The following is a 15,433-nucleotide window of genomic DNA, read 5'->3' as shown; positions in this document are numbered from 1 at the left end:
CTCCAACATGTCGTTGACCCTTGGGCACTTGTGTGGGTAGAGACGATCCTATGTGTCGGTGGGGAGGTCGGAGGGGTAGTCCGTTGACTTTGGGTAAAGTCCTATTTGTGCTTGTGCTTGGGGGTCACTTCACTTGGGGTAGGTGCGGGTGCTATTGAGCACCTGCTAGTATAAAGTCACCCTCCGTCGGAGACATTTTGCGCGGGAATTGATGGGTAACGGGGCCCGCCGCCGGCGGCGGGCGCGGTTCCTTACGTCTAACCCACTGAGCTTGCTCGGTGGGAAGGGACGGAGGTTGTAGTGTTAAATATCGTCCTTCAGGATGTCCTGGCGTGCCCGCAAGGGCGGTCACCCTCTGTCGGAGACATTTTGCGCGTGGATCGATGGCTAACGGGGCCCGCCGCCGGCGGCGGGCGTGGTTCCTTACGTCTAACCCACTGGGCTCGCCCGTGGGAAGGGACGGAGGTTGTAGCGTTAAATATCGTCCTTCGGGATGTCCTGGCGTGCCCGCAAGGGTACCGCCGGGTGCTACGCCCGCGGTCTTTCGTTGCGGTGAATCTTGACTAGGGGCTGACCTTTCGCGTTTAACTTGTCCCTTTTGCGTTTAACTTATCTTAGCTTTTTCGCGTTTAACTTCACCTTACCCCCTTTTGCGTTTTTCTTATCCCTCGACCCGACTTCCTTCCCTTCCTGAGGTTTCCCCCCTAGTCCTGTGCGCTAAAGCAGCAGGATTTGCGTTTAACTTATCTTAGCTTTTTCGCGTTTAACTTCACCTTACCCCCTTGTGCGTTTTTCTTGTCCCTCGACCCGATTTCCTTTCCTTCCTGAGGTTTTTCCCCCCTAGTCCTGTGCGCGAAAGCCGCAGGACTCGGGGGTTTTCCTCAAAAAAAAACAAAAAAAACACGGTCCCCTATGGGGCCTCGGAGGGGTCGTAGCTCCCTTCAGGAGAGGCAGGACCTCACGGAAATGGGCGCGGAGGGGCCCATTTCGCTCCCTTAAACTTCTTACTTTTCCTACATTTTCGAGTTTTCTCATTTGTCGTTCCTCCCGAATAATCTGGTTCTCGTGCACACGGTTTACACATTTTCTTCTCTCTTTGTTCCTTCAATGCTTACCATCTCTGTTTCTCACTCTTTCTTTTTAACAATCTTCATCTTTTTCCCGTTAACAACATCTTCCCTGGCTGCTGTCACCAAATGTTTCTACTCAATTTCCGAATCTCCTATTCTTTCCTATGTCTCCATCACTCTCCTCCTAGTATATCCTTAAAAACTAAGTTGTTAAAAAGTTGTTGTCCTTTGGAAAAATAAAAGTCCAAAGTGGTAGCGCATGTAACATACCACATGTATATTATATTGCGACCCCCAAGCACAAGCACAAATAGGACTTTACCCAGAGTCAACGGACTACCCCTCCGACCTCCCCACCGACACATAGGATCGTCTCTACCCACACGAGTGCCCAAGGGTCAATGACATGTTGGAGCGTTTTTAGCAAAGCGAGCAAAATATACGAAATACGTTACACGTTGATATTCTTTTGCCCTATGCGAATATCCCAAAGTACGAATGACTTCTGTCTCTCTCTTACTCTCCTCCGTCCTAACAGCTACTTGGGCCCGACCAACTGAGCAGTAGATACCCTAAGGGGGCTCAAGGCCCCCGTCGGGAGACCCATAAGGTCCCGTTGCGGCCACAACTAGGGCCCGACCCACTGAGCAAGCTCAGCGGATGAGGCGGAAGGGCAACCCCCGACACCATGGTCTTAAATCTAGCTGCACTAACAGGGTGACTACTCTTATATGACTACTTCAATTAATATGCTCAACCCGACCAAAGGAATAGGACAAGTAAAACAAGCACAATGGAAAGTGACAGGGAATAGAATGAAACGAGAAGACAGAAGGGAAGATAGAAATAAAGAAGTTAAGAAGTAGAAAAGTAAGGAACATAAAAGTAAAAAAGAAATAAAGAAAGAGATAAATCAGAAAGTAAAGAATGACAGATTAAGAAAACTACTCTTATATGACTACTTCAATTAATATGCTCGACCCGACCAAGGAAACGATGTAAAGAAGAAATAAATATAGAAAGAGAAGAATGTTGAAAATGAATAATAGTAATGATTCCAAAAGACCAGTATAGGAGACCGGCTCGAGGAAGAATGAGCGTTCGAAGTCCGGGCGCTGCCTCCAGCGCTCACCTCCACTCTCCGCCATCTCCCACTCCAAGAGTCCTGCCGCGACGAATTTGCGCGCATACAATTTTGGGCACTGGGGGTATAAAAGTAGAGAAGAAATATAAAGAAATAAGGAAGTAAAGAAGAAATAAATAAAGAAAAAGAAGGATGTAAATGGATATAGAAATGAAGAAGTGAAGAAGTAGAATAGTAAGGAATAGAGTTATAAAAGTGGAGAAGAAATGAGGAAAGAGATAAATAAGAAAGTGAAGAATGAAAGATAAAGAAATAAGAAAGTAAAGAAGAAATAAATATAAAAATAAAAGAAGGTTCGAAATGGTTCCAACAATGGAAAGTGAGAGGGAACAGAGTGAAACGAGAAGATAGAATAAAGAAGTTAAAAAGTAGAAAAGTAAGGAATAGGGGTATAAAAGTAGAGAAGAAATAAGGTAAGAGATAAATGAGAAAGTAAAGAAGAAATAAATACGGAAGAACAAAATAAAAATAAAAGAAGGTTCGAAATGGTTCCAAGAGACCAGTATAAGAGACCGGCTCGAGGAAGAATGAGCGATCCGAGTCCGGACACTGCCTCGAGCGCTCCCCCCACCCACCGCTTGCTCCAAGTCGCCGAGTCCTGCGCGACGAATTTGCGCGCATACATTTTTGGGCAACCTCCAGTACTTCTAAATATACGTGGTGAGAATTTCCGATCTCTAAGTGTTAATATTTTACTTTATTCATTTCATTAAATATTTTAATGTTCTAAACACCTAATTTATTAATATTTCAATTTTAACGTACCATAAAAATAAAAGAAGGTTCGAAATGGTTCCAAGAGACCAGTATAAGAGAGCGGCTCGAGGAAGAATGAGCGATCCCCCCACTCTCCGCCTGCTCCCACTCGCCGAGTCCTGCGCGTCGAATTTGCGCGCACACAATTTTGGGCAACTTCCAGTACTTCTAAATATGCTTGGCCTGAAATTCCGATTTCTGAGTGTTAATATTTTACTTTATTGATTTAATTAATTATTTTAATGTTACAAACACTTAATTTATTAATATTTCAATTTGAATGTAATTTATTTTCAATATTCTACAATTTCAACTCAAATTTTAGCTACTCCGTATATTCTGCGAGATTTTGATTTAGCCTCAGTTTTATATTTTGAAGAAATTTTGAAAGTAAATCAAGATCCAATAATATTTAGTAAAAATTGAGGTGCTACACGGGTATCAAGTTGGCACTGCACTTTCTTAAAAATGTCTTAAAAATGTTTCAACAATAGGCTTTTTCAATTCTATAGTTCCCGGTCTCGTTTTAAGAGTTGCTTTGGGAACCAGCGTCGAGTAGCGGAGAACTTCTGCTCTCCGAGCTATACGTTCATATTCACGTTTAGCTCAGCTATGACGGGATGTACATTATCGACGGAGGCAATGATCATAATCAAGATCCAATAATATTTAGTAAAAATTGAGGTGCTACACGGGTGTCAAGTTAGCACTTTCTTAACTGATCATAAAATCCTACTCCTGGAATCGCCGCTACGATTTAGCGCTATGTTTTTGGTATCGCCTAAAACCGTAGCGTTGTGCATCTCCCTACTCATCTCTGTTATAAACGACTCTACTGTAGTTAAGTATTAGGGGTGAATTAATTTTTACAGAGTTTTTGAGCAAACTAAAAACCCTGTTTTAAATAAAAATATTTAAACGTCCTTTTGGGATTTTTAAGTGTTGATGTTGTTCTTTACAAGACTTTTTATGAATTGGCCGGGCGAGAAACATAACCTCACGAAACAGTAGTGATGACAATGGCCACCTGTAAAAAATTAGCTCACACACCTAATATATAATAATACAGTAGATTTTTTGTAAAGAAATGCATTTCATAGAGCGGCGTATTTGGACCAGTTTCATACATTCTTGATCGCAGGCGCTGCAAAGAGTGTGTTTCGACATTTACTGACAGTACTGGGAAAGTTATTACATCTATCTCAGATACGTATCCTACTTCCAGACTTGCCGCTACGATTTAGCGGCATGATTTTGGTATCGCAAAAACCGGAGCGTTGTGCATCTCCCTGCTGATCTCTGTTTATAACATTCAAGAAACAGGGAAATGATTTCGTACTAAATGGACGACGTAATAAGAAAAATGAAAATATATATGAATGTATTCATATTCTAACGAAACTTATGGGGGCAAGTAGGATGCAATGTGTGGTCTATCGTTATAAGCGAAATCCAGCGGAGTCGTAATAACCGGACTCCACTGTATGTTTTGGGTTAAATAAGTAAATACACTTGAAGTCATCGACATATAGTATGGACTACGTGGACCCTACCTTAGATCCTTCGAAAAAATGTCCGCTCAAATAAACAAAGAGGAAATGAAGTGGCGACTAATTGCTCTCCTTTTCTAATGCTCCCATTAGCTATGTTTCTTATACTCTCGTCTACGACCGCTGATTAGAAAGAGACAGTGCTTGGCCACCACCAGTCGCTATGTTTTTCTTTCAGCTAATCATTTTTCCTATATCTCTATGCGTAGTCCATACTATACGTGATACTTCAAGTAATATTCGAGTAGACTATATATTTTTATACATATAATCTCTTCTACAGATAATCATTCACGAATTCTATGCACATAACCTTATATAAAATGGCATTCTATCAGAGATAATAAATGTTTGCACGCTGTTTTACTACTGTTGGAATGAATACTTTATGTGTTAGTTATGACTGAAATGACAGTAATTCTCATTAAAAATTACTGAGCAAAATGTACGACCACTTGACGCAAAGCAACTCTAGTTTGTATAGATAAATGATCAATAAATTCATCATTGCAACAGTAATACATTTTGTAAATATATTCGCGCCAATGATTCACGACTTAACGAACATGTTTTTCTTTAATTTTATTTTATAATAAAACATTATCAAGATAATATATAGCAGCTAAGAGTAATACGAGTATTCGATTAAAAATATTAGTTGACGAATATATAACATCAGACTCGAATCAATTAATTGGAAATATTTCTATTGCGTAAACATCTTGATTAAATAAAAATGGCTTGGCTGCTTCCGACATTCATTCTTTTTCCTTTTGTATTTAATTATACATAAGCGATCTTTGCAAATAATAAATTTATTTCTCTAAATTATTGATTTTCTCCTTAATTCATTTCTCTCATCTTAATTTTACATACAGTTACACGTCACAATGAAAGCAGTCGAAAGCGTTATATTAAATCAATCATTACTATGTAGGAGGAATCACATTCAATGCTTGTAATCAAGTATTAAATTAATAATTATATAGTAAAATATTCGGACTGTATTATTTACAACACTATGGTGTCGCTTAATTCATTAAATGCGCATCTTCTAGTTTCATAACTCGTACAAATATAATGCAATAATAGATAAGCGCAAGCTTATAAATTTCTTATCTAAGAAAAAATATCTACGCATTTAAAGCGAATATTTATCAAACTGTTCAATTCTTAAATAATGAAATGAATTACGGTTTAATTTAATTACCGTTATTTAAGAATTTCCAGGAGACGAAAAATGTCAATTTTGCAAACAAAAAATACTTCAATGGAAACATTCCTTGTGCGTATATAATGTTTTATCAAAAAATTGGAAGTACTAGGCCAAAGTATGTTATTACCTTTTCTTTGTGGTAGTTTTCAGATTCCATTTTGGCTTCTGAACTTATGTCTCCTCAGAGCATTCTTAATATCACAGAGTAGCACTCAATATCGAGTAATGAAATAGTTACATGAGAGTTTTAGTTAAGAAGAAACAGTAGAAAGATGTAGTGTACGTTCATCAATAAAACCACAGTGCTCTCCATTGACAGGATTACATTGACGTCAAAAGATTAATTTTCGTAATAGATTTAATCTATACGAAATAATTTAGAGTTTTACGTTAGAAGTAAATATTCTTCTCTGCTATATTGCCGACACATTTTAAATATGAGACAAGAGATAATAACAAGAACAGAAAGATGAACAAAAAAATCTTACAAATTATGTTTCGACCATACGTTAATAACACTTAGTATGGCGTTGCATTATTAAACTGCAATAAGTGAAGAGCAGACCGAGAATATATCTATCAGTTCTATTCGTTATATCTGCTGAGAGTGTTTTTGATAAAGTGTCACGAAGGAGAGCATATACAATAGGATTAGTAGGATAAATCGCGATTCGCCATTTGCTTATTTGGTATAACACGTGTCATCAGTTTATAATTCCGTGGTCATATGAGACGTTAAAGCTTGAACCCTGGTGGCGTTACAACTTTTGCAGAGAACATGATCATCAAGGGGATAACATCCACGACCTTCGCTGTCTGAAGACAATACCAGTCCACAGTCTTCGCACTTATAACACTGAATGTGAAAGCTTCGATCTAGTGCAACAACACGTACTGTTTCATCTTGACCAGGCTCCGGCATGATAGGAAGTTTGCAAACACAGCAGCGTGGTGCGAACTTCCTGTGAGATAAACATAATTACTTATTAAAATTGTACATTTAGATAAATATGAACTCGATAAATTTAAAAGTTTATTGAGCAAGTTTTGTTTAAGATACTACTTGTTTCGTCACTTAAAATTATGTGATAGGATGAGTTTAAATATGGCATCCTGTATGACTCTCATAGTTGCGCTTATTAGTCAATTAGTGTGGTGAGTCAAGATAAGGCAATTGTGCATCACACCGATTGACCAATTCAGCTTGGATTTTGAACTGATGTTATTACAGTAATTAAACCACTTATGTGATGATGCTTATTTTTCTTGGAGTTCTTTGAAAAATATAATTATACTGCTATGATGCTCATAATTCCGGAATGTCATATATGATGTGCTCCAACATTCATTGTGTAAAATTAGTGTTTACTCTATTCCAATATCTCTAGTTAGGAAAGTATAATAAGTGGTACTTACTTATGAAAACATTGGATACAATGTATTTGGTTTGTGGCATCCACAGTGAACGGTATCCCATCCAAACTTTGCCCACAGACAACACACGTGAAGCAAGATGGATGATATGGCTTTCCAGTGGCTCTTAAAATCCGATCAAGAATAGGTCTTGTACAGACGCAACACTTTTCCAAAGTATTTAAATAATCCTCCTCGCAATATGGCTTTCCTTCCAGGGAATAAAATGGCTTGCCTTGCAAATTAACTTTGCAGACAAAGCAAGAGAAGCAATTTATATGGAACACTTTATCCATGGCAGAGCAACCTGTTCCCTCGCCCTCGACTTTACGTCCGCACTGTGCACAAATTCCATAAATATCACTCTCTTCTGTGTTATCAGACATTCCTTGTACCAATAGGTCTGTGAGAACATCGACCTGTATGGTAGAGAAGATTTAATTTTAGTAAATTCCAATATCCAATTCCATTATGTTATTTAGTTAAAGGTTCTTTAATGAGGTATTATATCATTTCTAAATGTGCAAAATATTGTTAATTAGATAATGCAGATTAACCTCTTTAACTGGAGAAACTTTGTCCTGGGGTTGTGCTGGGGGTGCCGAACCATACCCAGAGTACACAGAATAATTACAAGAAAGTTGTGATGGTGGTCTTGGATTAATAGGTTCATAAATAGATTCATAAGTCGAACTGGACTGCGAGCTGGTTCCATAGATGTCATTTGGGTAATTACCAGATGGGAAATCAGTCTGATATGTGGCACGACGCAATTCACTATAGCTCGAGGATACTGGACTTGGAGGTGGTGGCAGTTCTTCTGGCGGTGGTGGAAATGAATTTGTTGGTATGCAAGGAACATATTCCGATGGTTCTGGAGGTGGAGGTAAGTCTTCTGCAATATATTCAACATAATAGTAATTCACTAGGCCACTGTGTTAAGCACTTCACTTCAGCTTTCAGTTATGCTAACTCAGTATTTTAAAACAAGGTATGCATTATGCTAGATTTGATATAATATGCAACATCAGCAATCTTACCAGTATTGTGTGCTGAAGGAATGTTGGAGTATGTATTCTCTTGTTTCGAATTCCACTGAATGTTGCTGTAAATCAAGTCCTTTTCTTTTTTAACAGGAGCTGGTATAGGCAGAGGTACTGGTGGTTCTATATTACTATAAACTGCACTTCTTGATGCTCTACTCAATTTATCTTCGACAGGAACTTGAGAAGCTGGCATATTTCCAACATTGGAGTAAAAGTTCTTCTCGTCATATCCATATTTTGGTTCAAATTTCTCAGCTTCTTGATTAGTATAAATATTATCATTATTGTGATAGAATTTTCCTACTTCGCTTCCATTGCTTGGTGGTTTAAGATCAAAATCATTTGTTTCGGCATCCAATGATGTTGGCCCATATGATGGTGGAGAATTAGTATACAAATTTGTTGCTTTATCACTCAATCCTGTATTATTTAGGACAGTACTATATGAAGGTGTCGGGGTTGCTTTCAGTGAATAACTTTGTGGTACCTGAAGTATATTAACAATTTTCTATATTTAATAAAGATGGCTTGATTAATAACACTACCAGACAAACAATAAGATTGACATTGTAAATAAATTACAATGCCACCACTACAGTGATTATAATCAGTACCCTATTATCTAAATACGAAAAAAAGCAACCAGTAGATATTCGTCAAGCAAACAATAGATTTAATACTACCCTTACAAAAATGTTAAAACAAGAAATTTCGTTTATTCAAAAACAAACACAATGTACACTCACTTGAGGCCTTGATTTCTTCGGTTTTGGTGGTACAGCAGGTGCAATTTTTTTCCCAGTCTTGACAATGTTAATGGTGTCATCGCCATTATTTATTTGCAAGCTAGCAATTTGTTGTTCCAAACCTCCAACGTTCGTCATTCTCCTACAATGATTAAAATTGAGTAAATCTTAAACAATAGACTTAATCAACACACCAAATTATTTTATTGGACAATCCACAGGATGACTAAAGTTCGTTTAATCTTGCGTCACTGATAAGTCATCACATTGTACAAGATACAAAGACAATAATCACGCCCCAGATGCGGTATTGTAGACTCACCACAAGGTTTTCCTCAACAGCAACAGTAAAAGATTAACAAGAGAAAGTGTCACAAGGAACTTGTCAGTAGTATTTATAAATTGCTCTATTAATAAACGTTATTGATATCAGAACAAGATTCGAATGTACAGATATTCAATCAAAAACTTGTAATTATAAGGTTCAGGCACCTCCTATCGAAGTGACAGTCAAAATTACACTGGGAGGTCTGCTACCAAGTGGGGCTAACTGTAGTGGCTGAAGGCACAAGGCTGACTCATACGACAGCCGGTTTATGTCGTATTAAGTGGTAGCCAAACTCGTAGCTTAAAAAAAAAAGAATTCTTTTTAACTGATGTTTCAAGTCGGCACGTAAAGGCGCGTCACGATATATGACGTCATTGAGATATCGTATGCCACGCCCCTAAATTACCCCCACTACTTATATCACCAACAATCCCTGTCACACCAGTTTAGATCACTCTAATCATATGCTGTGTACTTAGGCCACTTTCTTTATGTTTACTGAGACTTAAAGATATTCCAGAAATATATCAAGGACACTTAAGACTTTTTTGGAACAGAACATTTTGTCATACCAAAAATATTGAATAGGGACACTAATTCTCTTTTTATCAGAACATTTTCCAAACTAGTAGGAGGATACATTATTGAATTCTTTTTTTTTTATACAGGAATTTTATGTAAAAAGGTGATAATTTAATTATAAGCTAATAAAGGCTGTATTTTAATAGTTTATGTAAAAGTATATTTCTTTGTGAATGGAGTTCAATAACTAATAATTCTGCTATTCTTTTTTAAACCTTAACTATAACTATTATGCATTAGGGTATATTTAACTTATATAAAGGACTCATAGAATGTAATGAAACAATTATATAATCTATGAAATGATTATTCTAAACATTATGACCAGATGTAAAGAAAGGAAAGACACTTTTTCTTGTTCTAATTCTACTTAATTTTTACTTAGACTTCAAATATGTGCGTATTCATCTTGCGACATTTTTTTCACCAAGTACCATAGAATTATGAAATAACATTTTTTTTTAAAACATTAACATAATTAGATTATCTTTAACAATTATAAATCCTAATGATTTATTTGACAACTGCACTATATTTTTTTCACTTTTTTGAAATTATGTAAATATTTTCTAAACCTGGGCAATCCTGAGCGAATCTTCTATGCTTACAGGTTAATCTAAATTGCCAATTATTACAATTACTACTACTAAAAAGTAAAAGTTAAACAGCTAAGTCTAATTTGACACTTTTGAACGATGAGCTCTCACACGATCAGCAGCATGTCTGCACCAGTTGATGATAGCAGTCTCGATATCACGATCGGAGCAAATATTATCCTCGTATTTACGTGACTTCACCGCAGCTTAAAATAATAAAAACAAATTATATAATATAACGAAGAGAAAAGCTTTTATATATTAATATATGGAATCAGATGAAAAAAAATAGAATACAATACAGAATACTAATGTAAAGCTTATCCAGCAACATTTCCACTTAAATTTATACAAATCGCACAAGAGTTCTGGCAATAATAATGTACATATATTTTATAACAAAATTCAAATAAATATAAAAATATACTAACCAAATAGAGCCTTAGAATATCCTGTGTCTTTGAGCTTGTAATTATTTTTTTGTCCTAACCAGGAAAAGGAAGTGGCTAAATCCTTATCAAACGTTGCATACAATATACGTCTTGTAGCGTCAGATAATGAACTACCTCCAATATTTTTGAAATATTGTACCTGTATATGCAGAAATTATATAACTGAATCTGTATAAAATAATAAAAATTAATTTCTGACATAAACTACTAAAAATACTCACACAGTGAGCCATTGCTACTTTATTCGTGTTCAACAATTTTTCAAAATTAAGAAATCCTTTTAAAGTCGTTAACGGCAGCTTAGGTAATATCGTTTCTTGTTGTAATTCATACCCTTCAGGGATTCGTAGCTGGATGATATGCTCTGACAATTTTTCCAAAGTGTTGCGCTGCCTATCTTGATTGAGTTTAATCACGTTCAATAGATATATGACCCATTTTTCAAAATCTGAAAATCCGAGGATCGAAATATATAATATTAATAAAAAATAATTGCCATTATACATGGATAATAATAAATAAATAATGCATACACCAAACACCAACGTAGCAGCAAACATAAATAATAACTTCGACAGTTTAATGGGAGTATTTTCAGTGTGAAATGTAAAAATTTGTTATTAACAAATTTACATATTTCAAAACATATATGGTATTATTAATTGATTTCCATCACATGCAAATATATATATACAATACTTTACCTGTTGGTTTGGTAACTCTTCAAATACATGCAAAAACATTTTGCAATCTTCAAATTAGAATTGATTACATTATTGTTACAAGGTGGAATCGTTTTCAGACTTTTTTTCTCAAATAAAAAGTGCCAGCAGAATTATTCAATAAATATGTGATGAGTATATCTCAATGGTATTTTAATATGTGAGGTACTTCTAGGTGTATAATGCAACGTCTTGATAGAGTACGTAAATAGTTCTCGCAGATCAATGTGCCATTGTTTAATGATAGTCATTCTTGAGTAATTTTCTATTGACTACCACTTCAAGGATAAATCCACGTATCAAAGAACGACGTTAATGATACATTACTTGGAGATTCCATGCCAGATTCTGCAAATATATCAAATATATCTGCATTACTTTGATTAAAGTCGACATCCTGATAACAGATTTTTATGAATTTTCTTTTTCACGTAACATTATAATTTACTGAAAATTCCTAAAAATCTGATACTATAATATTAACTTAGAAAACAATTAAAATAAGTAAATAGCAGATTTAATATTTTGTACTTTTTAGCATGGATATATGAATCAGGGGTCAGCAGAAAATTATACAGCAATGATAATCATGAATTAATGACTGTTTGAATTATGAGGAATTCGATGTTCTTTGTTGACACTCTATCTTATATGTATACTGAAAGATGACACCGATACTGTTCACATGGATACAACCATAAAGTGTCATGGAAGAAATATATTATAATATGATATACATCACTAAAATTATTTAAAACATAGTATATAAGTTACATAAACCTAATAATGAAATTGAAATAAAATATTGAGTACATTTGTAAAAACGAGGTAAGTAATGGCTAAATGTATAAGTAATGACAAAAAAATAATTATTTGCTTATTTCATTTTATTATACCATTTCAATACATTTGTTCATGAAACTTACTTACATCATGTAAGATTGAGGTTACAAATGTAAACAATAATGTATTATATATATAATTGTTTTTGGAAAAGAGAAAACATTAAATGGTTTATTGTGCCTAAGCACAAATGCATATATATCTTATTCAAGTTGAATTTTTTCATGAATAACAGTAACTACTTCAAAAGATAAAAGGAATTATTAATTGTATCAATTTTAGAATTGATCATAGGAGTTCTTTTTTTCCAGTGGTATTTTCACTAATGGAACTCTGTTTAATATTAGTTAAACCTGGAAGAAGAAACTATTAATAAACGCTTTTTAAATACAGTATAAATATTTATGTTCCCAATATATGATTTATCAATCCATTCTCTTTATAATATAGAAAAATACATTATTTGTTTAATACATATAACTTGCTAAATATTTGCATGTCCGTCACACAAACAATAATATAATTAAAAGAAATCATACCCTTTTGCAGTACCGGCTAATTTCTAAAGGCTGCTCTTTGGTAAGCAACTGAGTTGGTAATTAATTATGAGGAATGAAAGTTGCAGATCCTGTAATGAAAATGGAGACATATAAGGAATTGTAGCATAGTAAAGCTACACATGGTTATCTCTATGTCAATAAAGCTATATTATTTACATAATATTCAATGATTAGTGTTATTATTCCTAATATAAAATTTAAAGGAATTCCACCAATCTTCATAAAGATCTGGTTGCAACATAAAAATTATTTGTATAAATCCAGATAGTGCCTCATCCTGTGAACATACTTATACAATGACGATTAATAAGATTCAGTCCACAGTAAAATGTAATATTTGCTTATTTTTAAAAGATCAAACGTTTCCACATATCAACTACATATTTAACAAGGAGATTGATATAACTCTTTCTTCCCAACAAGAATATTTCATTAAATAATACATCAAAATATATAAGTTCGATACAAAAGGTTTCTACTTGAGCCGATGAATTGTATTAGATCACTCATGGTTCGAGGTACTACTCTGAAGACTGTGGATTGGTAATGGCAACATGCGATGTAGAGCTTCTGGACATATTCCTTTGCAGAATCTTTCAATTATTATCCATTCAATTATTACACCAAAATATATATATAATTAAAGATTGAAATCATTATTTAACATATAACTCTTATCCTACAGATAATCTATCAACTATGTTAACTGACAATTGAAAACAATATAATTATCACACGAGGTAAATAAATCTAGAGACTAGCTGTGTTGCATGACCTACCATATTTTAGTTATGAATAATAATGATAAAAGTTAGTGCAGAAAAGAATCTTACCTATTTGGAATAATAAACTTCTATCCAAAAGTATCACAACAGAACAAGACTTGAACAGCTGATGAAATACAAATATTGCATTATTATAACCTCTCTTGCACAAATAAACTTCGTAATACATTTGAATAACCTTTTATTAAATGATATTTGAAAACATTTATCACATTACATCACATATTCATATATTGAGTTTTCCATGCCTTTAAGGATCTGAATTTAAAATAAGTGTTTGCTATATGTTATTAATATTTAACTATATTGCTTTAGACCACTATATTTACTATATTTTGAATGAATTTTCAAAATTTGTGCGAATACTGTTAACAATCCTGCGTTTCTGTTTATTTCCATGCATACGACAGAGACAAAATTATAATAATTAAATAATAATAAAATAAACGGAGCTCAGGACGTTGTGTACTGTTAAATGAAAAGCAGGGTAATAAATAAGATTTTGTTAGACACATTATTTCTATGAATAATATACAATTTTGATAATTTTGTATATGCTCAGAAATGAAGAAGGCATCCGCAAGACGTCGTCGGATCTTATGTCATGGGTTTTGAATTCTTATAGATGCCTCATATCTTTCTCACTGAAGACATCATAAGATGTCAAAATCCATGACCTAAAATCTTTTGAAGACATTTTATCAAGTTAGTAATTTGTACTATTTGGGGTGTTATTCATGAAGTCTTGTTAATTACGGGATTCAAAATATTAAAGCGATGTACATCTTGTCAGGTATATTTACATCATCCGACAATTCATTTAACCTGCGATAAAAAGCGTTTGAATCATATTATAAACAAAATACAAATGTTTGTTCGTTGATAAGATAAGATGCGGTCTGCGACGACCACCTTTTCATTATTTTGTAAAATGTGATACGATTGAGTATAAAAATGTAATTTTCAATATTATATTGGTCTGACTCTGAACAGGTCTGTATATAATCTTTAGGGGTCGTAATGCAAAGCAGTTACTTATGTAACTGATTCTCGCCCTTTGTCTGTAACATCTTAACAATAAAGATGTATTAATTACGTATATTACTGTATGGAAAACAACTTGGCAACAATGAAAACCTTATCTTATCAAAGTCCAAGATGCCAAACGCCTCATGTTTCAATTTTCCAAGATGCTGACTTTCTTTTACGCATTAATATTATCTATATCAAGTATGTAAAAATATTACAAACATTATGAGTTCCTGATTGAGTTATTTTAGATATATGTATACAAGACTACAGTCATCTATTGGATTTTCCACCAGGATAATTGGTGCAGCAATACAGCGTACTTGGAAAAGATGATCATAAATAACTATTGTGACATTTCAATTCGAATGCCTTTGTATATCAAAAGCATGACGAATTAATGATGCATTATGTTTCTACAGAAAGGAAAAGTATATGAGTTATTAATTAAGTAATCAAAATTTCCTTATTGTATAATCATATCATAATGAAAGCTTTATACTATTTCTATATATTTTCCAAATTTTGCAAATATAGGGTAATCATAAATAATTAAATATATCGTAGTCGCCATCGTATTGTTCGCTTAATTTCC

General features: G+C 34.3%; 2 protein-coding genes and 1 long non-coding RNA gene across 3 annotated transcripts; all 3 read right to left on the bottom strand.

Moving 5' to 3' along the window:
• Positions 1–4,759: 4,759 nt before the first annotated feature.
• Positions 4,760–9,483, bottom strand: LOC107275035 (thyroid receptor-interacting protein 6). Its single transcript, XM_015754773.2, has 6 exons — positions 9,264–9,483; positions 8,942–9,083; positions 8,190–8,682; positions 7,707–8,044; positions 7,153–7,568; positions 4,760–6,698 (listed from the first exon to the last, which is right to left on the bottom strand). The coding sequence occupies exons 2-6, from the start codon at positions 9,077–9,079 to the stop codon at positions 6,446–6,448; spliced, it is 1,638 nt and encodes a 545-aa protein (XP_015610259.1). The 5' UTR covers positions 9,080–9,083; positions 9,264–9,483; the 3' UTR covers positions 4,760–6,445.
• A 299-nt stretch (positions 9,484–9,782) lies between these two features.
• LOC107275036 lies at positions 9,783–14,336 on the bottom strand. Its single transcript, XM_015754774.2, has 4 exons — positions 13,858–14,336; positions 11,121–11,347; positions 10,879–11,038; positions 9,783–10,653 (listed from the first exon to the last, which is right to left on the bottom strand). The coding sequence occupies exons 1-4, from the start codon at positions 13,976–13,978 to the stop codon at positions 10,526–10,528; spliced, it is 636 nt and encodes a 211-aa protein (XP_015610260.1). The 5' UTR covers positions 13,979–14,336; the 3' UTR covers positions 9,783–10,525.
• Positions 12,491–13,851, bottom strand: LOC112493658. Its single transcript, XR_003058215.1, has 3 exons — positions 13,491–13,851; positions 13,004–13,092; positions 12,491–12,817 (listed from the first exon to the last, which is right to left on the bottom strand). It is a non-coding gene; the product is annotated as an uncharacterized LOC112493658 (long non-coding RNA).
• Positions 14,337–15,433: the final 1,097 nt, after the last annotated feature.

Source organism: Cephus cinctus, unplaced genomic scaffold (genome assembly GCF_000341935.2).
Source record: "Cephus cinctus unplaced genomic scaffold, Ccin1 Ccin1_scaffold0123, whole genome shotgun sequence".
Lineage (NCBI taxonomy): Eukaryota > Metazoa > Arthropoda > Insecta > Hymenoptera > Cephidae > Cephus > Cephus cinctus.
This window is presented reverse-complemented; position numbering and strand designations above follow the sequence as displayed.